Source organism: Hemibagrus wyckioides, linkage group LG01 (genome assembly GCF_019097595.1).
Source record: "Hemibagrus wyckioides isolate EC202008001 linkage group LG01, SWU_Hwy_1.0, whole genome shotgun sequence".
In the NCBI taxonomy this organism is placed as follows: Eukaryota; Metazoa; Chordata; class Actinopteri; order Siluriformes; family Bagridae; genus Hemibagrus; species Hemibagrus wyckioides.
In genome coordinates, this window is record NC_080710.1 from 32,330,780 (window position 1) to 32,357,915 (window position 27,136).

General features: G+C 40.6%; 1 protein-coding gene across 1 annotated transcript in view; it reads left to right on the forward strand.

Annotated features, from left to right (window-relative positions):
* Nucleotides 1-25,175, forward strand: part of col11a1a (collagen, type XI, alpha 1a) — a 97,274-nt gene extending 72,099 nt beyond the window's left edge. Inside the window, exons 42-67 of the mRNA XM_058399108.1 lie at nt 3,857-3,964; nt 4,206-4,313; nt 5,209-5,262; nt 5,690-5,743; nt 6,196-6,303; nt 8,574-8,627; nt 9,389-9,442; nt 9,809-9,862; nt 10,224-10,277; nt 11,957-12,064; nt 12,321-12,374; nt 12,540-12,593; nt 13,886-13,939; nt 16,624-16,677; nt 18,843-18,950; nt 19,235-19,288; nt 19,492-19,545; nt 19,992-20,099; nt 20,532-20,585; nt 20,666-20,701; nt 20,787-20,840; nt 20,934-21,174; nt 21,963-22,075; nt 22,380-22,448; nt 22,906-23,139; nt 23,727-25,175. Coding sequence (XP_058255091.1) covers nt 3,857-3,964; nt 4,206-4,313; nt 5,209-5,262; nt 5,690-5,743; nt 6,196-6,303; nt 8,574-8,627; nt 9,389-9,442; nt 9,809-9,862; nt 10,224-10,277; nt 11,957-12,064; nt 12,321-12,374; nt 12,540-12,593; nt 13,886-13,939; nt 16,624-16,677; nt 18,843-18,950; nt 19,235-19,288; nt 19,492-19,545; nt 19,992-20,099; nt 20,532-20,585; nt 20,666-20,701; nt 20,787-20,840; nt 20,934-21,174; nt 21,963-22,075; nt 22,380-22,448; nt 22,906-23,139; nt 23,727-23,873 — 2,244 coding nt within the window. The 3' untranslated portion in view covers nt 23,874-25,175. The remainder of the gene's footprint in view (nt 1-3,856; nt 3,965-4,205; nt 4,314-5,208; nt 5,263-5,689; nt 5,744-6,195; nt 6,304-8,573; nt 8,628-9,388; nt 9,443-9,808; nt 9,863-10,223; nt 10,278-11,956; nt 12,065-12,320; nt 12,375-12,539; nt 12,594-13,885; nt 13,940-16,623; nt 16,678-18,842; nt 18,951-19,234; nt 19,289-19,491; nt 19,546-19,991; nt 20,100-20,531; nt 20,586-20,665; nt 20,702-20,786; nt 20,841-20,933; nt 21,175-21,962; nt 22,076-22,379; nt 22,449-22,905; nt 23,140-23,726) is intronic.
* The last annotated feature ends 1,961 nt before the right edge of the window (nt 25,176-27,136 follow it).

Here is a 27,136-nt window from a genome sequence, read left to right on the forward strand (position 1 = left end):
CTGATCTCAACATGTACCCCGGGTTCGAGTGGTTTGCAAATAGGACCCGTGGGGTGGGGTTACACTAGTCATAGAGACAGACTTAATTAGCCTAATTAATTCCTATTTGCGTTGTATTTTATTGCAGTAAGTAGTTTGATTAATCAGCATATATTTGGTATTGTATCTTCTTTCTCACTTTTGGTTTCATTAGAACATCATAATAAAAAGCATTATGTCGGTGTAAATGTCGGTGTAAAGAATCGGCAAGACATCACCATAGACTGGGCAGACAGAGGAGATGAGACGACGAACGAATCAGGAAGTGATGACATTTTTACAAAAGGAGAAGCTTGAAGAAACATAATGGGGTGGAGACATAAAAAAGAAAAAGTTACAGCGAGTGAAAAGGGAATTTTTGTAACGTAGGTAATCAGCGACTCCTGGGATTTTACATGGCTGTCTGGATTTTGATGGACAGCTCGTATTGTATTCACGAGAAGGTGAATTAAAATGACGTCCTCTTCATAGTCGATGTGTTCCTCTATAAAGAGGAGGAAGATAAGTATTATTAGTCGGTAATTGTGCTTTTTAAGGGCCATGTGAGATTAGTGCAGCCAGCTGAAGAGCCATCGAGTTGACTTTCACGTGGAACGAGATAAAGGGCTCATTTGCACCTGTATGAAGTCTATAAATTTGTCTTTCTTTAGACGTTAGATGAAAAGGAAGGGATGTTAGAGGAGAGTGACGTGGCTCCTTTACCCGCCTCCAATAAGTGATCATTAGATCTGAGGCAGAGTGCGGGGTATCTAATCACACTGACTCACCCTGCTTCAGCTAAATGGCACATTTAATGCACACACATACACACACACACGCTGTCAAAGAATTAATCATGAAGCAGACTTCCCACGCACAGCGTCTAGACTGAAGTGAGGCGCTTGTCGACATTTCGGAGCGTCTCCTCTGATTGAGATTTGATTGAAACTGTCGATTTGATTTGGTCTGAGATCCTCACGCCGGCTCATACACGGCCTTCTCCTAACCAAGGCTGGATTACACTCGCTTTCTAACAAGCTTCCAGATCTTCAGAACGAGATTTCAGGAGTAGAAGGTGGAGGAGGTGAAGAAGGAGGTGCAGGAGGAGGAGGAGGTGAAGAAGGTTGTGGAGGAGGTGCAGGGGGTGAAGAAGGTGATGGAGAAGGTTGTGGTGGAGGTGGAGAAGGTGAAGGAGGTGGTAAAGAATGTTGTGGAGGAGGTAAAGGAGGAGGTGGAAAGGGTAGAGAAGGTTTGGAGGAGGTGGAGAAGGTTGTAGAGGAGGTGTAGAAGGAGGATGAGGTGAAGAAGGTTCTGGAGGAGGTTGTAGAAGGAGGTGGAGGTGAAGAATGTTGTGGAGGAGGTGTAGATTGAGGAGGAGGTGGAGAAGGTGGAGGTGTTGCATCCTTGCATCATTCCAGTCCTCAATCTCTCCATCTTTCCATCTCCTCATTATTTCTTCCATCCTCCTTTACCTCAATCCCTTCATTTTTTTCTCTCCTCCACACTTCATGCATTCCATCTCTTCATCTTTCCAGTTTCCTATCTCTCTAATGTTTCCTTTTTCCAGCTCTCCATTCGATCCTTCCATTTGTCTCTTCATTAGTCCATCCTCCCTTTCTGTCCTTTCTTCACTCCTCCATTGCTCCACCTGCTCCTCTACCCCTACATCCTATCCTCCACTCCTACATCCTATCCTCCATCCCTACATCCCATCTTCCACCCCTACATCCTATCCTCCACCTCTAGATCCTATCCTCCATCCCTACATCCTATCCTCCATCCCTACATGCTATCCTCCGTCCCTACATCCTATCCTCCATCCCTACATCCTATCCTCCATCCCTACATGCTATCCTCCATCCCTACATGCTATCCTCCATCCCTACATGCTATCCTCCATCCCTACATGCTATCCTCCATCCCTACATCCTATCCTCCATCCCTACATGCTATCCTCCATCCCTACATCCTATCCTCCATCCCTACATCCTATCCTCCATCCCTACATGCTATCCTCCATCCCTACATGCTATCCTCCATCCCTACATGCTATCCTCCATCCCTACATGCTATCCTCCATCCCTACATGCTATCCTCCATCCCTACATGCTATCCTCCATCCCTACATGCTATCCTCCATCCCTACATCCTATCCTCCATCCCTACATCCTATCCTCCATCCCTACATGCTATCCTCCATCCCTACATCCTATCCTCCATCCCTACATGCTATCCTCCGTCCCTACATCCTATCCTCCATCCCTACATGCTATCCTCCATCCCTACATCCTATCCTCCACGTCTAGATCCTATCCTCCATGCCTACAACATTTTATCATGTGTTTTTAAGAGCATTCCAGATTTTTCCCACTGTGCTGTAGCTCTGGAATAAATACCTCATAAATGACATCATTAGCACATTTTCCCAGTAGCTGAGTTTATAGCTGTGATTTTATTGCCCCCTAGCGGACTAACAGAGACTAGTGTGTTTTTCTCATCAATTAATTCTACTGTTCCTCAGGACCATTTGAATTTAATTAAACCTGCATTAGAGATTTGTTTGACAGCCTGAATTAGAACCTTTATCGGGACAGTTACAACGAAAAGAGGAACCTGTGTTATGATGTAATAACCTCACTACAGGTTCCATGCTAGTTCCTTCATGGTCATCAGATCTGTTTAGAGTTTTATAGTTTAGTAACCACTTCAGTTCTAGACTGAAAGCATCTGGTTTTCAGGAAGATTTCTGAAGAACATGAAATCATGACCATTTACTTAAAAACCTCAATTAAACCTCAGTTAAGCAGCTTTCAGATTTAATTGGTCAGGGAAGTGCCAAGTGGTCTCTCCCGAAATGGGCAAGTGCCACACCTTAGCAAGCACCCATGCCTTGCAAATAGTCCCATCTTGGCATGGTATAGGCTTTAGTGTGGTGGTAGCTCAAGTGGTTAAGTGGGTTGTTGATCAGGGTTTGAGCCCCAGCACCGCCAAGCTGCCACCGATGGGCCCTTGAGCAAGGCCCCCAACCCACCCTGCTCCAGGGGCGCTGCATCATGGCTGACCCTGCCCTCTGTCCCTAACCCCAATGATGCAATAGCTATGCAGTAATGTATATGTGACAAATAAAGACAACTTAATTCACTTCCTGTTACCTCTTCAGACCTCGCTGTCAGATGGACGGCGTAAAAATTGACGAGATGTATATTTTTTTCCAGCTGTGAACATTTCAGTCATTGTGTAGTTTATTCTCACTGCTGAAGCAATGATAAACGCCAAGGACAGAAAGCTTTAGAAGACCACGAGAGCTTTAATTTCCACTCATACACCTTGTCTATAGAGTCCATAATTCAATGCTGAGTGCTTTAGCTGGCGGGAAACATGCCAAGGTTCTGTACTTAGGATTTTAAAAAAAAGTAAAAACAATAAATGGGAAAGAAGAGTCATCAGTGCACAAGTTCAGATCTCAGCAGAAACGTTGGCAGAGCAGAAGTGCTGGAGTTGGGCAGGTCGGATACTGCAAGTGCTGGAGTGCTGCAAGCTAATCGATCAAAACCATTGATACGGGGAAAAAAGGAAAGGTTCTAAACTGGTGGGACTCTGTACTGCTACCTTTTATCTAGATAGTTTATCCATGTCTTGAGATGATATATATATTATTAAAGTTATTAAAGAACCCCAGTGAAGTGCAGTTAGTTCAGAACCTTTTTTATGTTCCAGGTCACAGGTTCAGGGCTGAGATTTTCTCCAGATGATCACGTTCGAAGCAATAATCATCTTATGTTACATTTTTGTTCTGGATATATGAATGTCGAAACAAATACCTGTCCAATGCGTTTAGGGCTCACCTGGTGAGCGAGGAGCTGCCGGTGCTGCAGGTCCGATTGGTTTACCTGGACGTGGTGGACCTCAAGGACCCCCGGGACCTGCTGGAGAGAAAGGTGCTCCTGTAAGTACCTGCCCTGCTTCATTTTTCAAGTTTTTTTTAATTGTGTAGGGAATAAAACATGACGGCATGTGCTGTCATAGGAAAGTAATCAACGACTGGGTGGTGTGATGTAATGTGGATTGATTATTTTTCTATAAAAGGATGCTCTGAAGTTATTAGTCTTACACGTTATTAGCAAATTATACATTTTATCTGTTGGTTATGGATGCTGTTTTTAATGTGTGTGTGTGTGTGTGTTCAGGGTGAGAAAGGACCATCAGGTCCTGCTGGCCGCGATGGAGTCCAAGGTCCCGTCGGTCTGCCAGGCCCACCCGGTCCCCAGGGACCACCAGGAGAGGACGGTGATAAGGTTAGTAAATTTACACAATCTAAGACGGTAGTCACGTTTTATTTAATTCAGTTCACTGAGCCGAAGTCCTATCGGCGCCACCCGCGATCAATCTTCATCACGAGGCCCCAACACTCATCCATCTGCGGCACACATCCGTCTCCTGTATCGTATCCATCATCATCAGCGCTAACGGCCCAGGCAGCTCCACGTCTCATTAGAGTCCTGCGCGAGGGAGCGAACGTTTATCACCTACACTCTTTTATGTGTGGTGTATTATCTTTCAGTCAATAACAACTCATTGTACTGGACTTGTGTACATTTATAATGCAGCTCTGAGTGCTTTATAGCCTGTGAAGAATGGAATAAATCAGGAAGGACCGGAAGAAAGCACAGGAAGAATGTAAAGGAAGGAAAGAAAATGGAAAGAAAGTGTAAAGGAAGGCGTAAGAGGAGCAACTGTAAAGGTCATAACTCAGAGTTCCCAGCAACTCAACTCAGAATTCCCTCAGAATTCCTTCTCGGGAATCAACATGACTGCTCACAGAGTCAGAAATAAACTCAGCATCACTTTTAAAGTTATTCTGTATATATACGTGTATTAGCTTTAGCTCGGTTAGCATGCAGATTATAACACTGACTTTACAGCTCACTGTAAGTATATATCACTCATCACGCTTAGCTGTAACTGCATGAAGACGAACAGGAAGGTGTTTTGAGTTTTTTCCATCTTTGTACGCTCAAATACATGAAGGATGACTTTCTGAAATGGGCGTGGCCTAAATCAGTTCAGGAAACACTGTAAAACCCCAAATGTTGAAATGTTAGCAATGTTAATGACACGTTTTTTTGAGCTCATCAGCTGTACCTTATGAGCTGGGTGATAATCTGTGTGTGTGTGTGTGTGTGTGTTTAGGGTGAAGTCGGAGAACCAGGACAGAAAGGAAGAAAAGGTGATAAAGGAGAACAGGTGAGTGTTCTGACTCCTCCTCCCTCACATAAAGCACTACATTTATTTATTTATTTATTTATTTAAATTGTATGTGTTTTTTACACCATAACTAATATTTCCTTTACCCTTTTAATAGCTACTGTTTTTTTATCTTTATTTTAAGTTTATTTTAATTTGTCCTATAGTAAACTATTATAAATGATTATTATTGTAAATAGTATTAATGTTAAACATATTATTATTTATAGTATTATAAATTAGTAAAAATAATCAGTATCAGTTCTAGATTAATATTAGTATTCTCAATCACGTCATACAATATAAAACTGATGGTTAATTATTTTTTTCTTTTTCTGTTTTTGTGCATTGCATATAAAGTTTATTATATTATATTATATTGTATTATATTATAATTATTTACATATGAGTTTGTCTTTTATTTCAGGGTCCTCCTGGTCCAGCAGGTCTGCAGGGTCCAGTTGGAGCACCAGGACCAGCGGTAAGGAGAACCATACACACACACACACACACACAAAATAAATAAAATTCTAATGTTACTTGTATATATACACACAATATAATGCAGTATTTTCTTTAACTTGTTATTTGATTGTTTGTAAAAAATATAAGGAAGTAGAAGAAGAAGAAGAATAGAATTACAGTTAAAAATGTTACCTGTACAGGTAGGAAAGGAGAAAAATATATACTTAATATAGGATTTAAACCACATGGAGCCACACTCATTTACAAAAAATTCAGTAAAATTTATTAAAAAAACAGTTTTGATTTGAAACTGCTCTAATTTCTGAAGTTAAATCCTTGTAGCTTTGCGTAGCTTTGTTGTTGATTAAATCCACCAGTTCAGCTAACGTTGTAATTTGCGCTTGTGTTTTCAGTAGTTTCTCTGTCCTACTGGTTAACTAACTGTCCGGCTAATTTGTGTTTGTGCAGGGAGCAGATGGAGAGCCTGGTCCTCGGGGACAGCAGGGAATGTTCGGACAGAAAGGAGACGAAGGTTCGCGAGGTTTCCCTGGAGCTCCAGGACCCATTGGCCTGCAGGTGAGTCTGTACACCTGTCTCTCACACACTGGCATCACTCCAACACACCACACCTGGGTTCAGGCAGAATAGAAAAACTTTCTTCAGTTTTCCAGATGTTTGGTGTTAAGCACAGAGACCGAATAGAGTAATGTACAAGAGAGGAGAATTAAAACAGGTTTCCATGGCAACAGTGTAGGAGTTACTTTCTGTACATTCAGTAATCAGTAATAAATGGCTTATTAATTTGCGTTATTATTATTATTATTGTTATTATTGTTATAACCCAACACTCTATCATAGGTTTATATTTTATTCATCGTTTCTTCAGTTTGAAGTTAGTTGTGCTATAAACAGCAGTCCCACGGCTTTTAAAATAAAACATTTGACCAATCAGATGTTTTATTCCTCAGACCCTACATCAATCACCACAATATATATATGTATATTATATATAATTATTTTATAGTTTTTAGAATTGTATTATGACAGACGTTTTTTATTGAACGTTTCTTTTCTTTTTTTAATTTATTTATTATTGCATTTTTACATGTAATTTAATTTAAAAAAGTTTTCTATTTATCATTATTATTATTATTATTATTATTAAATAATATTTTTTTCTTTATTATTGTGTAAACACATACTTTCTCTGCGACAGTAATAAAGCAGGCAGCTGTGAGCAGCTCCAATCTCTCAATTCATCAAAAAACAAAACAAATTACTCTCTGGCTTCCGTGAAGTGAAATCGCCTCCACGATGAAATTAGATCGGCTTCATCGACGGCCACCAAACCTCCGAGCCGTTCTGTTCGATTCGGCTTTAATTGGCCTTAATGTGCCTCCAATAATTACCCTGAGTGCTGATGCGCTCCAGTAGGCAATACAACCCTTTTTTTTTAGAACACGCTTGATCTCTACTGGCCTTAAAGAGCACTCTGCTTTCTGGCCATGAGGGCGTGCTGCATGAATCCCCTCAGCATCTGGAGTGTAAATATCACATGGAATTAGACGTCGGATGGAAAAGACTGGACAAGCAATTAGAGTAAATGTCAGCGCTAGCATAGGGCTGGGCGATACAATCGTATAACGTCAATATCGTCATCAATTCTGACACGATACCTGTGTGTAGAATTTAATAGGTATGACATCACAGCTCATTATAAACAGCTGTTTGGATAACAATGCTGTATTTTGTATAGAAATTATAACTGTTACATCTTTAAATATTGTGATATGATCATTTGTCCCTCATCGCCGCACCCCCTTAGCCTCAACTCACGTTTCAAACCAACACGAATTCACTGCCTGGCTTCCTCTGCACTAGCGACTTCCTGATCAGAGTCAGACTCTCTTTTTTCTCTCAGTTCTCGAACTCTCAGTTTTTGTGCAGAATGGAGTCGGAGATTAATTAAGCTCTGAACGCTATTGTTTTAAATTATAGCTCAGTGAGGAAGAGTGGCAGTTCATGAAAAGAAGGGAACAATAGCGGACCTTCCTGAGGCCGCGTGAGAGCCGTGGGACGTGTGCGTGGGGCGTTTGCATAAACCCCAGCGCTTTGTAGTGGGTGGAAAAGCTTTTGTAGTGTCTTCAGGTCAGTATTCTGCCCACCAAGGGCAGAGGAAAAAAGGAGCCAGAGGCAGAGAATGGGCTTAAATAGCCTTAAAATCCACTTAAAAGCCGTTTCACGTCAGAGCACAGCAGCGGAGAAATGAGATGAACCTCAGCTCTCTCTCTCTCTCTCTCTCTCTTTCATTCTTTCTCTCTTTCATTCTCTCTCTCTCTCTCTCTCTCTCTCTCTCTTTCATTCTCTCTCTCTCTCTCTCTCTCTCTCTCTCTCTTTCATTCTCTCTCTCTCTCTCTCTCTCTCTCTCTCTCTTTCATTCTCTCTCTCTCTCTCTCTCTCTCTCCATCCCTTTCTCTCTCTTCCTCTCACTTCCTCTCTCTTCTCTCTCTCTTTCTCTTCCCATATTTCTCTCTCTCCCTCCTCCCATCTCTCTCCATCCCTCTCTCCCTCTCTCTCTCTCTCTCTCTCTCTCTCTTTTATCCCATTTTCTTCCTTCCTCTTTCTTCTGTCTCTCTCCCTCTCTCTTCCTCACTCTCTCTTTTCCTCTCTCTTCCTCTTCCTCTCTCTCCTCTCTCCCTCTCGCTTCCTCTTTCTTCTAGCTCCCTCTCGCTTCCTCTCTCTTCTTTCTCTCTCTCTCTCTCTCTCTCTCTCCTTAATTTTGTATTGTATATTTTTTGTCTTAAACCTGAAATCTCAACAATGTAAATCTTTCTTCTTCCTCTCAGGGTCTTCCCGGACCTCCAGGTGAAAAGGGAGAGAACGGAGACGTCGGTCCAATGGTGAGAGTCTGAGCTGTTTGTTTGTTTGTTTGTTTGTTTGTTTAAATGACTGACATTTTAAATTTACTTTTTTTACTGCCAGGTTTTTTTTACTTCAGTAAAGTTCAGCGCTGGATTTTAGCACTAGAGAAAAATTCAAGCTAGAGGTTTTTTGACCATTACACAGTAATGACCATATTTTATCTTTAGTGAGAATAAAAAAAGTCTTTCACTTAACATGAATACGCTAAAAACATTAAAAATAAATAAATTAAAGGTAAAAATAAATAAATAAATAAATAAATAAATAAATAAATAAATAAATAAATAAACAAACAAATGCTGGAGAATAACAAATGTTCCAAGCTGCAAATAAACTAAAATAAACCTACATTTTTTTGTTTGTTTTTAATAAAAGAAAATAAGCATGCCAGTGTTTTTCGGCGTTTCAGATCCACGATATCATTAAAAATATTAATATACTTTTTTAGAATTATTCTTATTTGTTTGTTTGTTTGTAAAATTCTCCGTTTCTTCTGATTTTTTTTTTTTATTAAATGCTCACTTCGTTACATGCTCAGTAATTATTATCGAATTTAAATTTACAACAAATAATTTTTTTTATTAATAAAAACAGGAAGATTTAATTTTCAATTTAATTTAATTATTGTTTAATCGTAAAGACTCTCATTAACGCATCTCTCAACCTCTGACTATAAAACGAAGTTGATTATAAATACATTATAAATATATAAATCATGTCTCTGTTTCTTTGTCTTAAGGGTCCACCTGGTCCACCAGGTCCAAGAGGTCCTTCAGGTCCACCTGGTGCTGATGTAAGTACTCAGATTTTAGCTTAAACCCTCACCTTTACTAACATATTTAATAAAATTTTATCAGCCAATCAACTTTCAGCATATTTTTTGCAGTATTAGCATTGAGCTATCATCAGATGATGTGAACAATATGTCCGTGTTCAGTGTGATTACAACGATTAGCCACCAGGCTCCTATTTGCATGAGTGCTTGGCCCCCGCACATCGCTCCTTAGAGATGTATTTCTTATATTTTCTCTAAAATCTGTTGTTTCTGATGCACTCCACCTGGTGTTAATGTAAAAGCAAGCTTTTTAGATTGTAGGAAGCTGCACACACCTGTACACACTGTTATTAGAGTAAAGACCTCTCTGACATTGTGTTTCAGGGTGCACAAGGCCCACCCGGTGGTATCGGAGGCATGGGAGGAGTGGGAGAGAAGGTACGTAAAAATTTGCTCTTCCTCTGTGAACACCAGCTCTAGAAGAGCTCCTTTAGTGGTGATGTTATTTCCCGGTCTCAGTCTGGTCTCAGTATCAATATTTAATTGGGCTGCTGAGACAATTCTGGAAGGAGACCTTCTAAGATGTTTCTCCAGCTGCGAGCGCTCAGAATCAGACTGATGATGACCGAGATGACCGCTTGGGCTCACCTATAACAGCAGAAATGAAGCGAGAACCTCTGTGTTATTCTGGGCGTGCGGCTGTTGTGTTTAATTATGCTGCTTTTTTTCTGACAAACAGCGACATCGATGTGCTTTTGGTTGCCATGGTGAAGCTTTTAACCAGTGAAATTTCTTACAGGGAGAGCAAGGTGAAGCCGGTAATCCTGGACCCCCTGGAGAGCCTGGAACAGGAGTAAGTGGCCTGTGTGTGGGTGTGTGTATGTGTGTCTCAGTCTAACTTTGTTAAAGAAAAAAATGGAATCTTTTTTCAGAAAAATCTATTTCTATTCTCCTTTATCTCACACTTATGATGGATCTCTGAAATGTGTGTTTAATCCTCTCAAATTTCCCATCACAAATGTTTCGATCTGATCTGGTCTACGTTGTACATCAGTGTATTAATGATCTGCTTGGTATTCTGTGTTAAAGGGGATGTTTGTTCAGCCTGTTCATGTTTCTGGTTTTCGGCGTACCTCAGGGACATCAGTTTGGTCCGTTTACTTTTTTAATTAACTCCGAACATCAGTGATGTGAGCTCGATCCACTCGTATGTCTGGTTTGTTGTAGCTCAGGTATTTATGGCCTACCTCAGGGACATAAGTTCAGTCTATTCACATATGGTGTACCACAGGGGTGTGAGTTCAGTCCACCATAGGACATAGGGCATACCTCAGGGGTTTATGTTGTACCTCAGGGGTTTATGGTGTACCCCAGGGGTTTATGGTGAACCTCAGGGATTTATGTTGTACCTCAGGGGTTTAAGGTGTATTTCATGGGTTTATGGTGTACCTCAGGGATTTCTAGTGTATCTTAGAGATTTATGGCATACCTCAAGGATTTTTGGTGTACCTCAGGGATTAAACAGGGATTTATAATGTACCTCAGAGATTTATGGCGTACCTCAGGGATTTATGGAGTATCACGGGAATTAAGCAAGGATTTATGGTGTACTTCAGGGATTTATTGTGTACCTCAGGGATTTATAGTGTACCTCAGGGATTTATAGTGTACCTCAGGGATTTATAGTGTACCTCAGGGATTTATAGTGTACCTCAGGGATTTATTGTGTACCTCAGGGATTTATAGTGTACCTCAGGGTTTTATAGTGTACCTCAGGGATTTATAGTGTACCTCAGGGTTTTATAGTGTACCTCAGGGTTTTATTGTGTACCTCAGGGATTTATAGTGTACCTCAGGGATTTATAGTGTACCTCAGGGTTTTATAGTGTACCTCAGGGTTTTATAGTGTACCTCAGGGTTTTATAGTGTACCTCAGGGTTTTATAGTGTACCTCAGGGATTTATAGTGTACCTCAGGGATTTATAGTGTACCTCAGGGATTTATAGTGTACCTCAGGGATTTATAGTGTACCTCAGGGTTTTATAGTGTACCTCAGGGTTTTATAGTGTACCTCAGGGATTTATAGTGTACCTCAGGGATTTATAGTGTACCTCAGGGATTTATAGTGTACCTCAGGGATTTATAGTGTACCTCAGGGATTTATAGTGTACCTCAGGGTTTTATAGTGTACCTCAGGGTTTTATAGTGTACCTCAGGGATTTATAGTGTACCTCAGGGATTTATAGTGTACCTCAGGGTTTTATAGTGTACCTCAGGGATTTATAGTGTACCTCAGGGATTTATGGCACACTTCAAGGATACTTCAGGGCTGTGCATTTGATCCATTTGTTTTCTGATTTTTCGATGTACCTCAGCAACATATATTTGTTCTACTCACATTTCTGATACATGCTTATGTAAGGGATTTGTCTTCATGGCACCTGATAGATTTCTCTTTGGTTCACGTACGCTTCTGATATTCAGTGTACATCAGGGACATGACTTGACTCATGTTTCTGATTTGATCTGCAGGGCCCCAAGGGTGAGAGAGGAGAGAAGGGTGAAGCAGGACCACCTGGTGCTGCAGGACCTGCTGGACCTAAAGGACCACCTGGAGATGACGGCCCTAAGGGAAATCCTGTAAGTGTAGCTGATGATATTTTGATGGATATGCCAATGGAAATCTATTAATGAAATAATATCTAAGATTTTAGCCTTTATGTATATCGTACATTAATCCTAACAACTACAAACTGATGCTAATGTAATAATTATTTAAATAATTCTAAAAAATAGTTTAAAAGCATAAGCTTACATCTCATGACAAAAATCTCCACCACTAATCACATGAATCATTCTGTTGAATTCACTCTAACATGTTGATTTGTTACCATAGGGTCCTGTTGGCTTCCCTGGAGACCCTGGCCCTCCTGGTGAGCCTGGTGTTGCTGTGAGTATTGAGTTTTATACATCTCTAAATCTGCATTTTGGTATTAATTAAGTAGCTTGCTATTAATCTAAACTCTGGATTTAATGGACATTTTTGTTTGTAACATTTAAGTTGTGATGTCACAAGTCAGCCCATGTCTAATCATTGTCGTTCTCACCCTACTAGGGAATTGATGGTACCCCTGGAGACAAGGGAGAAGATGGTGAACCTGGTCAGGCTGTAAGTTCCCAGTGAAGCATGAACAGAACTGAATCCGTTCATTCAAGATTCGTCAGTAATATAAATCGTCATCGTCACACTGAAAAACTGAAACTGAAAAACGACTCTGGTCAAAATCAGGTGCAAAAGTGGGCGTCGCCCTCAAAGGGAGTTCAGTTACTATTCCAAATCTGAAAGCCTGGTTCTCATCTGGTCCTGATGGGATTATATGAGTATTGTACAGTTCAGATCCTGCTTAAATAATTTCTTATTCAATCTTATTATATGCAATAAACAGAACTTTTCTCATCCAGATAATTATAAATGAAGTGAAATAGGAAATAAGAAAGGAAATTAGGACAGATTAGGATCCTTCTTATCATTTATGAACGCAATTTAGATTCTCGGGTCATGAGGAAAAGCTTTCATTTACCTTGCAGTGAGGAGAAGGTATTGGAGGCTGTGTTTTTACGGATTGCCGTGTCGGCTCGTGCGTGGCGCAGCCGGCTTTAATGCAGCGCCCTACCTCCAGCCCGCAGTCCTATTAAAGTTTAATGAGAAGAGATTTGTAGTGCTATGAAACCTTCACACCGAACCATCCGAGCTCTCTTCTCTGATTAGAGCGTTATACGGCTCTATCACACAGCTGAGTGACTCCGTAAATTCCCTTCAGCTCTTCATCACCGCGCGCTTTTCATCACGATGCACTTCCAATATAATATTGCGTAAACGTCAGCGTTCGATCGCATTCAATTGATTTTCAGATAATTGGCTGTGAATTTTTTTCAGATAGCTAACTCTGACTTTATTTCCTCTTTTATTTAGGTACTTTGAAAAGTTTAAAGTTTATGTTTGTACGACGAAACTGTTTTGATTTTTCTAAAGTGAACCATAATGTTCGTAATGAGTGCAAAAATGCTAAACATGATCGTCTGGCTAAGCACTGAAATGGCGTTAGATTAGAGTTCGCTCATTTTTAAACAGTTCACACTTTCTCTTTGTATTACTTCTTATTGGCTTTTTTTTGTTTGTTTTTCTGCCCCAGAAACACTGTGTTCATTTGACATTAATATTAAAAATGTTTTTTTGAAGCTAATTTATGAAACTTAAGTATAATATATTAAAACTCTTGGCACCCCCTGGTGCTCTGGGGTTGACCATTTTTACCGCTTATAGCAACAGAAACAGTTCTGGTCTCATGAAATATAAACCTTTAATAAGGTTGAAAAATATCGAGATTTATTTCTCATGTGAATAAATGAATTTGGATGAATATTTGTAGTGTAATTATAACCTCGTTCTCTGTGCTTTAGGGTCCTCCTGGTCCGTCTGGAGAAGCCGGACCACCCGGACCTCCTGGTAAAAGAGTAAGTAACTTTTTTTTATTAACTTCACCACATTCCATTTGGCTTTATCTTTAGATGCGTGTTGAAACTCTGACCAATGTCAGAGACGGTTTCTTAAACAGCAGAAAAAAACACGGCAATCACACACTTTATTGTTTTTATTCTAATGGTAGACACTTAAAAAAATGAAAGTTAAGACTCAAACCGGCCAGAGGAAATTGACTTCGGCTAGACGGCCGAGAGCCGAGTCATCCTTCATTCGGGAAAACGAATCACCTCTGGAAGACAACAAAAAGCTGATCGTTCATCATTTACGTGATAGAGACGGAGAGAAGCACCTGAGCTGGAGCTCAATTCCAACCTCCTCCCCATGATCAGCTCCAGAGAACGTCTCAGTATCGATCCTGAGTGACAGTGATGAGAAAACAATACCATAACCACTTTAGGAAGCGTGCAGGGAGGAGCCGAGAGAATCCCGTCCGTCACGTTTGACCCCGAGTCGTCAGCGCAGACTGAAGCTTTTCAGCTTTCAGAAAATTATGATTAGATGAATACAATTCTCTCTGTTACAGCAAATCATCTTTCGCAACAGGACTCCACGTGGATTTCATAAAATCAGCCGATGAATTATTACTATCACCTTCTGAAAACAGCATTTTCATCATTTTAATAGACAAACAAGGACACACGGTGTGATGGATAGGAAACAGCGCTCTCACACAGCCCCCCTGCTGCTTTCTAATTTATCTGTCTGTCCTCATCTCCACACTCCTGCAGGAGCACCGAGGGTCGCGGCTCAGCGTTAGGGTGCTGGTGTTACTTGGGGGACAAAAAAAAAGCGTGTGCTGGCAGATTATAGGATATTATGATAATATTTAATATCATATTACAGCTAAAATATGAGTAAAAATGTGGGTGGTTCTATGCATAGTTCTGTCCACCATGATGGATGTCCAAACTGCCATCCAACGCTCGTTGAAGAGACGAATGAGGAATGAATCTCGGTCATGACTCAATGATTCCTTGAATAAATGAGTAAGGAGTCAGTCTTAGTCATAATTTGTTGAATGAATGACTGAGGAGTTTCTCTGAGGAATCTTTGTCATGACTCATTGATTCAGTGAGAAACGAGTGGGAAGTGAATCTCAGCCGTGAATCAATGATTCAGTAAATGAATAAATGAGTGAGGAGTAAATTTCTGGCATAAATAAATGACGGAGGAGGAAATCTTGATTATGATTAAATGATTCCGCGAATAGATGAGTGAGGAGTCAATCTTAGTCATGATTCAATGATTTGTTGAATAAACGAGTGAAAAGTGAATCTCAGATATGACTCAATGATTCGTGGAATAAATGAGTGAGGAGTCATTGTCAGGTCATGACTCAGTGATTCACTAAATAAATGACTGAGGAGTCAATCTCAGTCAAGATGAATGATTCCTTGAATAAATGTGTGAGGAGCCAATTTGAGTCATGACTCAATAAATCCTTGAATAGATGAGTGAAGGAGTGGAATTTTGGTCATGACTCCATGATTCTTTAAATAAATGAGTGAGAATTAAATCACTCAATGATTCAGTGAATAAATGAGTGAGGAGTCAATATCAGTCATGACTCGATGATTTGTTGAATAAATGAGCGAGGAGTCATTGTTCATCATAACTCAGTGATTCACTAAATAAATGATAACTGAAGAGTCAATCGCAGTCAAGATGAACGAATCCTTTAATAAATGAGTGATGAGTGAATCTCGCTCATGACTCAATGAGTCACTGAATAAAATGGATCTGTCATGAATGAAAGGATTAACTGAATCAAGTGATGAATAAAAACAGGCGCAGACCTATGATCATAAAGTCAGTTCTGTCTGTACATAACTACACTCTCATACCGATTCACTGATTCGTTCACTTTAGTGACTCATCCATAAACAAAATGAATATTTTTGAATGGCTCAGTGTTGTTTGGTCCACTTCGGCAGCTCTTACGTGTCGACTGGATTATTCACCCTCACCACGTCCTCATTTCAAAATTTCATCAAGCTTGATAACAAAGCGCTCTGCTCACGTTTGCATTATTCAGGCCGAAAAAAAACCCCTCACTTCTTTTTTCGATATGCTCATGGAAATGTGAGACTTTCATGCCAGAGATTCGGTCGCTAATGACTGAAGGATTAAAGAGAGGCAAAGAGGCTGTTTAATCAGCAGAGGTGTTTAATGCGCTTTCTTCATCCGCATCTATTATTCAGACCCTTGAATGTAAACTTTCTGTTTAATCAGCCTTTTTTACAACAAAAAATAGCGGAGAAATCTCTCTCTCTCTCTCTCTCTCTCTCTCTCTCTGTCTCTCTCTCTCTCTCTCTCTCTCTGTCTGTCTCTCTCTTCTCACAGAACTCTATTTATTTATTCACATAAGTATTAAAATGAGAGAATTCATTAGAGGTTAAACTCTTAAAGCTGCCATCTGAAAAGGAGAGAAGGTATCATCGATCATATAAACCATAACAATACGAATGCTGTGTTTTTTAGGATCAGATTCTTTTTATCTTGCTTTTATGTTTTATCTTGACTTTTCAATTTACTCTCCAAACTAAATCAGATATGTGTGTACAGATAAATCTGATGCTGTCTATCGTACCCATGTAGGAATGAGTGAAACAAATACGCTCACATGCTCACAATCATCCTTTTCTCCATTCTTCAGGGACCCCCGGGAGCGCCCGGAGCTGAGGGCAGACAGGGCGAGAAGGGAGCCAAGGTAAGACTGGATTTCGAAGCAGACATCGCTGAAATATCAGCCTTTGGTGTCTGAAACTGTCACCGTTTGCAGCATCTTATAGCAAATGTAGCAGGACTAAAAAGACGTGTGTCGTGTTGTACATTCCACCTGGGAATATCAGGCTAGTTTTTACATTTATTTCAACAATCAGAAAGAAGAACCAACAACTCTGTTGCTTTATTTACTTCATTTCTGAAACACTCAGCCTCTATTTTACTACGTAGCTTAATTAGCATGCTAGATGGTTTCAGAATCAGGATCAAGCATTGATGAATCTGTGCATGCTCTCACCTCCAAACATCCAGAGAGAAAACAAAGACGCTAGCACAAGTTGAATAATAATAATAACAATACAAGTTGCCCGATGATGATTCAAAGTCTCGATCAGGATAGGAGGAACTTCCCTTAGTCTGCATTCATGTGCTAAATAAATAAAAGCACAATCTGTCATTATGGGATTTTCTGTTGTGCTAGCTACCGATTTTATTAGCTGCCAGGTTTCTGGATAGATGTGTGGTTGATGGACAGACACATGAATAGATGGATATCTAGGTGAATTATTGAAGAATGAAAGGACAGTTAACTGATCTATGGATGAATCACTGGATGGATAGAATTGATATATAAATAGCTAATAAAAATAGATGGATGTATGGATAGATGGATGGTTGACAGACAGACAGACAGACAGACAGACAGACAGATAGATAGATAGATAGATAGATAGATAGATAGATAGATAGATAGATGGATGGTTGACAGATACACATGTAGATTAATGGATGAATGTCTAGATAGACTGATGAATAGTAAAGTAATGTATAGATATATAATCCATATATTGGATTGATTGGATTGGTTAATAGATGATGGAAGGATGAATGGATGGATGGATATATGCTTGACAGATAGATAAATGTGTGGATAGCAGATAGAAAAGTGATGTATAGATGGATATCCAGGTGATCTATGGATTTATGATGATGATGAATAATTGAACTGGCTGGACGAATATATGGATAGATAAATGGAGAGATGATCTATGGACGGATGGATGGATGCGTAGGTGAAATATATAGATCAACAGATAATGGATGGATAAATGGAGAGATGATCTATGGACGGATGGATGGATGCGTAGGTGAAATATATAGATCAACAGATAATGGATGGATAAATGGAGAGATGATCTATGGACGGATGGATGGATGCGTAGGTGAAATATATAGATCAACAGATAATGGATGGATAAATGGATGGAAAGATAGCTAGATTGTGTATGGATGAATAGGATAAGCAGTAGATGAACAGTTGATTAATAAATGATGGATGGATGAATAGTTGAACTGGCTGGATGAATATATGGATAGATAAATGGAGATATAATATATATGGATGGATGGGTGGGTGGATGGATGGATGGATGCATAGGTGACATGTATACTGCAGATCAACAGATAATGGTTGGATAAATGGATGGAATGATTGTGTATGGATAAATAAGATAAGAGGTAGATAAATAGTTGATGGATGGATGGATGGATGGATGGAGAAATGGATAGATGGATGGAAGGATGGAGAGATGGATGGATGGATAGATGGATGGAGAGATGGAGAAATGAATGGATGGATGAATAGATGGATGGATAGGCAAACAAAACATCAGACTAGGCTTCACTCTGGAGCTTCACTTGCTGCGTCGATATCTATTGCAGTATTTATGGTAGACCTGCTACTCTAGAAGTTACAATAATTCACCAGTCCTTGAAGTCCACTAGGGGGCGCTGATTCCATAATTTAATTTAATTTAATTTAATTTAATTTAATTTAATTTAATTTAATTTAATTTAATTTAATTTAATTTAATTTAATTTAAACAAATAAATCTTAACACTACAATAATGCAGCTTAGCAACAAAATGAATTAAATACTGATCTTTTTTACCATACCAGATAGAATTGAGGTATTTACACGAATTTTATGTAGAGTTGAGAATGTTTTTAGAATTAAACGTGACATTTTATATAACTGCTTAATTCCGATGTTTCCGAATCTGTGTTTCAGAAGCAGTTATTATTTTTAAAATGCTATGAAACAACTTTTTGTATTTCGAATTTCTTTAACCTCCACTGTCTGTGCACAGGGTGAGGCAGGAGCCGAGGGTCCACCCGGGAAAACTGGTCCCGTCGGACCCCAAGGGCCTTCTGGAAAGCCTGGTCCTGAGGGTCTGAGAGGAATCCCTGGTCCTGTGGTGAGTGTCGGATTATCCAGTTACTCAGGCAGCACCCACACACACAGACACACACTTAGGAATCCAGATTGTTTCAAGCAGCACCCTGAGAATGAGCAGTATCTTTAATGCGATCCTGCAGTGTGTGTGTGTGTGTGTTTTCTTCCTTCATTTCTTTTCCCACACACTTTTTCACGGACGATTAATCATCTTGCCATCCGCTCCGAATCGATAGCAAGCCGGAAGTGCAACAGCAGGCAATAATCCCTGATATAACAGAATGTATTTTTTTCTTCTTCTTGCAGGGTGAACAAGGACTTCCTGGTGCACCCGGTCAAGATGGCCCACCAGGACCGATGGTGAGATTGCCCTTCTCTCATTTCTTTTTTCCCCCTCTCTCTCTCTCTCTCTCTCTCTCTCTCTCTCTCTCTCTCTTCCTGTCTCTCCTGTTTAATCAGTCCTGCTCTTTTTCTTTTCTTTCCTATTCATCTGAAGCATACTCTCTCTTCCTTATTATTACTGTATGTGAGCTGATATATCAGTGTTGGCTTTCCAATTTTAGGGACCTCCTGGACTGCCTGGCCTGAAAGGTGACCCCGGGTCCAAGGGTGAGAAGGTGAGCGAGATCCAATTTTCCTTCCTGTCACCTTCACGTTAATGCGGGTTCCAGCGTTTTCCCATCGGTTTAACCTCCAGCTGAAAATCTTCAGTGCTTCAGTCTAGCACCAATTTCTGTGACCACAAAAAAGGATTTACCACTAAACTAAATTTAGCACTAAAACTGTGACACACTCAGAGACCTGCCATTTATGAATCTGAGATTCTTCAGGATCTTCTTGTAGTTAATTTTGGGCTAAGTGCTAGAATAAACGTCATGATAATGCTCATTCATCGTTCTTATAATGCTAGTTTGCTTTAAATTGATGTCTCTGGTATATTTTACTGAAACAATTTTGAAAAAACTTAAATATGTTTATGAGATTATCTTGGCTTGTAGCCTACTAATACCTGCTAATATCTTCGCTAACACTTCTGTGTGTGTGTGTGTGTGTGTGTGTGTAGGGTCACCCTGGTCTGATTGGCCTGATCGGTCCTCCTGGTGAACAGGGAGAGAAAGGAGACCGTGGATTACCTGGACCTCAGGGCACATCTGGTCCTAAGGGTGATTCTGTAAGTGACTCTATCTATCTCTCTCTCTCTCTCTCTCTCTCTCTCTCTCTCTTTCTCCATGAAGGCATGTGGTAAAGTCAGTTTACTGCTTTTTAAATTCCTCCATCAGCCAGGCAGGAAAAGATAAATGGATAGATAGATGGTTATCTATATGAACAGATGAATGATCTTTTGATGGATGGATGGATGGATGGATGGAGAGATGGATGCATAGGTAACTTATAGATAGATCAAGAGATAATGGATTGATAAATGGATGGAAAGATTGCTAGTTTTTCTATGGATGAATAGAGGTAGACGAATGGTTAGACATGGATAGATGGATGGATAAATGGATGGATGGATTAGTAGCTAGTGGATGAAGACCGTAGCAGGTAGACACTCAGGATCTTCTTGCTACTATTAACATTTCTCTCTCTCTTGATTCTGTAGGGTATTTCTGGTGCTGCTGGACCCCTGGGTCCTCCTGGTCCTCCTGGACTTCCTGTGAGTCCCTCATTAAACTTTATACTCGTTTAATATTCTTTATGGAAATTCTTTCATGAAACTTTTTTTTTGCTCGTCAGGGTCCTCAAGGTCCGAAGGGAGCAAAGGGTGCAGCCGTAAGCAGAGTTTTTTTTCTTTGCATTTCTTTTATAAATATTTTAAACCCAGATCTGATTTTAACTGATCAATTGTTCTGATCAGGGTCCTGCTGGTCAGAAGGGAGACACCGGAGTGGTTGGACCTCCCGGTCCTCCTGTACGTATATCACCTTTAATTCTTTAGCATCATGTTTTAGCTGAGAAATGAAAAGATAAAAAGGACTGACGTCGACTTGTTCTGGAACCGCAGGGTCCTCCTGGTGAGATCATCCAGCCACTGCCAATCCGGTCCCCAAAGAAGACACGGCGCTCCAGTGAGATGCAGGCTGACGAGGCTGGGCTGGACTATGGAGAGGGCATGGAGGACATCTTCAGCTCACTTAATAACCTCAAACAGGACATTGAGAGGTTGAAGTACCCCATGGGCACACAGAACAACCCTGCTAGGACCTGCAAAGACCTGCAGCTGTCTCATCCCGAGTTCCCTGATGGTGAGCTGACAGCAAGACTCCACCATCTTCACCTCATCTTCACACTGGAAACTTCTTCATTTCTGTAGATCCTCCAGTTCAGGCTGTCATGTTCACTCTGTATGCTCCCTACATAGGGGAAAAAACGATAGAGTTGTAGACTACACTTAGTGATCTAACACACTTCATCAGTCACACTGTGTGATTCAGCCACAGGAAAGAAAGAGTCCAAGTGTGCTGAAGAGAGAGAGAGAGAGAGAGAGAAGGAAGGAAGGATTTTATTCACAAGCTTTTCCATATATTCTGTGACATTATATTAAGATCTGTCTTAATAGACTTCGTGTAATAATAATAATAATGCAATCTCAAAATGTTTTACATAAAAGATTTAATAAAATGTCCATGAATAAAATCATAAAAAATATGATTAAATACATATAATGCCATATAATATATATATATGTATGTATGTATGTATAAACAAGGGTTCATATGGTACATAAATAAAAATAAATAAAAAATATAATCTTTAATAAAGCAATTAGTAAAAAAAATTAGGGAATCTCACACATTAAAAATGCCTTTTCATTCCTGTCATGTGATCTTTATTTAAATACCTCACTCTAGCTAGCAAACAGAAACAGAATTAAAAAGAAACATCTTTTTAATAATAAATTTCTCTTATCTCTTAACACCTTTACACTGAGGAGATCTGAAAAGTCTGGAGATGTGATTTTAAAGAGCAATCAGTAACTCAGTTCAGCATTAAGCTCATGATGTGTTCTGACTCTTTCCTCTGTTCTCCTCAGGTGAATACTTCATCGATCCTAATCAGGGATGCTCTGGAGATTCCTTCAAAGTTTACTGCAACTTCACAGCAGGAGGCGAGACCTGCATCTACCCTGAGAAGAAGTCCAGCGGAGTGAGTATCACATCCCTTACTGCGCTGTTCAATATCTCTGAGCGCTGGGGTTTGGGTCACATGACCATGTCATACTACTACTACTAATAATAATAATGAAGAACATTATTGTATACCTATATTTTAACAAGTGAGGTGTCATCATTATAGTCGAGTTTCAGGACAAATGATTGAAATGTTCTTCCTTTTCTTTTATTAGAATCAATTTTAGAGGAAAATCAATTCAGCATGCCTCCAGAGAACTCTGATATTTTTCCCTGTGTTATTCTTTTTATTCATCCTGTCTTTCTCTACCCTCCTGAAGGTCCACATGTCCTCCTGGCCCAAAGAGACACCCGGCTCGTGGTTTAGTTCATTCAAGCACGGCCATCTCGTAAGTGCACTCGTCCCTCTTTATCCCCCCGTTTCTTTTCTTGTTTCTGTTTCCTCCAAGCTAAAAGGTTTCTAAAGGACTGGGTGAACTCCTCTTCACTGTCTTCATCTGCCACATAAATACACAGTAATAGAGGATTTGCTTTTGAAATGCTTTTTAAGATGCACTGACCCAAGTTCTTGAGCACAAAAAAGGCCTGCTCAGGCCACACACACACACACACACACACACACACACACACCCCATACTGGAGGGATGGCAGAAAAAAATATAAAGAAAAACATCTGCCTTGTTCTATATTTTCTTCTATTCAAGTATTCAGCCTGAAAGCATAATATGATTTCATAGGTGTGTGTGTGTGTGTGTGTGTGTGAGTGATTTACAGAAAAGAGTTTGCTAATGATGTTTCTCAGGCACTAATCCCCCCTCTGCTGCCGGTTTTCTCTTCCATCACCAGCTGTCGTACGTGGATGCCGAGGGCAACTCCATAAACTCGGTGCAGATGACGTTCCTCAGACTACTGACGGCCTCGGTGAGGCAAAACTTCACCTACATCTGCCACCAGTCTGTGGGCTGGCACGACGCGGCAGCCGACAGCTACGACAGAGCCCTGCGCTTCCTCGGATCCAACGATGAGGAGATGTCCTACGACAACAACCCCTACATGAAGGCCTTATCCGACTCCTGCTCGGTACGAGACTCTGCCCACACACACACACACACACACACACACAGACTCACATCCCGCTGCTAAATTCTGGATTCTGATTGGTCGGGTGATGTTCTCTGACAGTAGCGTAAGGTTTACGTGTTATGTTAACGGGACGCATGGACGTGTTTTCTAAGAGAAGGTTTATGGAAGGAGTCTCCAGCGTCAGAGCTTTCAGGAAGTAACTGTCGAGCTGAGACTTGAGACAGATGGACATGAGACAGATGGACATGAGACAGATGTAACTATAAACGGATAAAAAGTATGACCTGCTGATTGTTACCATTTATAAAGACATGAGTTTATTAGCATGTTGCTGTTATGAGGAATAAAGCTCTTGAGGACATGCTGTTAAAGAAAAATCATCAATTTCCAAGTATACTCAGGTATATGACATTCTTGATTAGTTTACTGTAACATCACGACACACACACACACACACAGCTGTATTTTTTTACATTTCACTCATTCCGCACTCGCTGACCGTCTATAACAGCATGTGGACAGATATTGAAAGACGTGTTGATGCTGATATCATTTGCATAATTTTGTCTCTGTTTGTCCTGCAGTTGAGGAAAGGTCACGGAAAAACCGTCCTGGAGATCGACACGCCCAAAATCGAGCAGCTTCCCATCGCCGACGTCATGCTGAACGACTTCGGGGATCCCAATCAGAAATTCGGATTCGAAGTCGGTCCGGCTTGCTTCCTCGGCTAAGAATCGAATCCGGGAACGACATCACGCTGACAACAAAAAAAAAGAAAAAGAAAAGAAAACTTGACAGGGAAGGACTTTTGTTTTGTTTTATCTTCTTAAAAAAATTGTACCGTGGAATCACCCAGCCTCCGTTCAATGCCACATGCAAGTTTTGAACGATAGTCAGGATATTATAAAGGGATGTGTTTTTTTGTTTGCTGAGTTTATCATAAATCATGCCACCCTCTGCATGAAGAGAGTGAAAGGCAAAAAAAACCCAAACCTGTTATGGAGAAGGACACGGAGGAGTGGCAGAACGGAGAGCTGCGAGACAAACAAGGGGAGAGAGAGAGAGGGGGGGGGGAGAGAGAGGGGGAGAGAGAAAGAAAGACCTCCCCGATGGAGTCGGATCGGTGCTGTGCAACACAAACGACATACAGAAACGTCAACAACTATGGTGCTTGAGTAAAATAATATAAAAAAGAAAATTTTTAGTAATAATTAAATAAGAGGTGCTAAGTGAAAGAAGGTGTATTTTGATGAAACTGTAATTATTGTTTTGTACATTACTGTTCTTTTCCACTTCAAAACTTGCATGTGTATCGGCATCCGGCTCTTTCCAGTCCACATCTATCCATAAATTAAAGAGTAAATAAATAAAAGCAATAAATAATATTTTTGTGATAAATACTGTGTACCTATTATTAAACAAATAAAAGCCAGCATTGAAACCGTCCCTCATTCCTAACGCTAATGTATGTCCGTTGTATATATTGACCACCCGAAACACCTGACCCGGAGCAGAGACGCACCAGCAGACGCGAACGCGACGGCCCTCGCTATAACGCTGCCCTCCGGTGCTTGTTCCTCTAAGCAGTCGCGGCATTCATCCACCTTCTATTTAATTTTATTCCTTCATTTTTCAATCTGTTTGTTTTCTCCCTCAGTTTGTTCATTCAGTCGTTATACCTCAACCCTTCTCAATATCCGTAGCGAAGTGAGGCCAGCGTGGCCCTGTATATACCTTGGTTACACATTTAATTTTATATATTTTGGGTGGGGATTTTTTATGAGGACTAAAAATAAAAAGTAATAAATTGAAAACACAAAACATATCTGATAGGCTGTTCCTCTTCTGTTCCAAATTTTTATTCTCTGTGAATGAAATGAGATGCTCTCTTTTTTTCAGTGACCCCTATTATTATTATTATTATTATTATTATTTTATTTTTTTTTTTTGTAACTAAATTGAGAAAATGTTTCAATTGTGTTCTTTTTGGTTCATCTGAATATTAAAAACTGGATTCCAAACCAACCGTGAAACCGGTGTGTGTGCTGTCAAGTCATTCATTTCACAAAAACATGGCTCAGGGGAGAGTTTTAATCCAAATACTACAGAGTAGTGTGGCAGGGGTGGGTGTGGCTTAACAAGATGGGCGTGGTTTGGAAGGAATGGTCATGATTTAGCAGGTGTGAATGTGGTTTAGCAGAAATGGGTGTGGTTAAGCAGGTGTGAGTGTGGTTTAGCAGAAGTGGGTGTTGTTAAGCAGATGAGTGTGGTTTAGTAGAAGTGGGTGTGGTTAAGCAGATGAGTGTGGTTTAGTAGAAGTGGGTGTGGTTATGCAGGTGTGAGTGTGGTTTGGTGTGTGGGCAAGGTTTCACAGACGTGAGTGTGGTTTAGCAGGAGAGGGTGTGGTTTAGCAGGTGTGGGTTCACAGATCTGGGTGTGGTTTAGCAGGAGAGGGTGTGGTTTAGCAGGTGTGAGTGTGGGTTCACAGATCTGGGTGTGGTTTAGCAGGTTTGAGCGTAGTTTAGCAGGAGAGGGTGTGGTTTAGCAGGTGTGAGTGTGGGTTCACAGATCTGGGTGTGGTTTAGCAGGAGAGGGTGTGGTTTAGCAGGTGTGAGTGTGGGTTCACAGATCTGGGTGTGGTTTAGCAGGTTTGAGCGTAGTTTAGCAGGAGAGGGTGTGGTTTAGCAGGTGTGAGTGTGGTTTGGTGTGTGGGTGTAGTTTCACAGATGGGTGTGGTTATGCAGGTGTGAGTGTGGTTTGGTGTGTGGGCAAGATTTCACAGACGTGAGTGTGGTTTAGCAGGTGTGAGTGTGGGTTCACAGATCTGGGTGTGGTTTAGCAGGAGAGGGTGTGGTTTAGCAGGTGTGAGTGTGGGTTCACAGATCTGGGTGTGGTTTAGCAGGAGAGGGTGTGGTTTAGCAGGTGTGAGTGTGGGTTCACAGATCTGGGTGTGGTTTAGCAGGTGTGAGCGTAGTTTAGCAGGAGAGGGTGTGGTTTAGCAGGTGTGAGTGTGGTTTGGTTAGTGGGTGTAGTTTCACAGATGGGTGTGATTAAGCAGGTGTGAGTGTGGTTTGGTGTGTGAGCATGGTTTTGCAGATGTGGGTGTGGTTTATCAGATGTGGGTGTTGTTTAGCAGGAGAGGGTGTGGTTTAGCAGAAGTGACTGTGGTTTAGCAGGTGTGAGTATGGTTTGGTGTGTGTGGGTGTGGTTTAGCAGATGTAAACGTTCACAGATGTGGGTGTGGTTTAACAGGAGAGGGCATGGTTTAGTGGGTGTGAATGTGATTTAGCAGAACTTGGTGTGGTTTACTAAGTGTGAGTGTGATTTAGTGTGTGTGGGTGTGGTTTAGCAGATGTGGGTGTGGTTTGCCCGCATGTGTTTCACCGAGCAAATAAACATGACATGATGCTTGTGTGTGTGTTTGAACTGAACTGAACTGCTGGAAAGCTGCCAGGTTTCATTTACATTTCAGTTTGCTTTTTGTTTTTGACGTGGTGTCACAAACTAACATTTTTTTGCTGTAGAAAGAAGTCTGTGGTCACAGCAACACAAACTATTCAGATATTTACCAGATTTTATCACACTGATTAAAGTGAGGAGTCAGGAAATGGACATGGAGGAAGGAGTGACCGATGGAATAACTCACTTTGATATTACTGTAAATATCACCAAGAAAAGAGGTTAAAACGACAAAGTGTATGGGTGAGACAGACTGATAGGATATTGGGAACACTGGTGATTAGGGATTGGATATTGAGAACACTGGTGATTAGTTATTGGATATAGGGAACACTGGTGATTAGGGATTGGATATTGAGAACACTGGTGATTAGTGATTGGATATTGAGAACACTGGTGATTAGTTATTGGATATTGGGAACACTGGTGATTAGGGATTGGATATTGAGAACACTGGTGATTAGTGATTGGATATTGAGAACACTGGTGATTAGTGATTGGATATTGAGAACACTGGTGATTAGTGATTGGATAT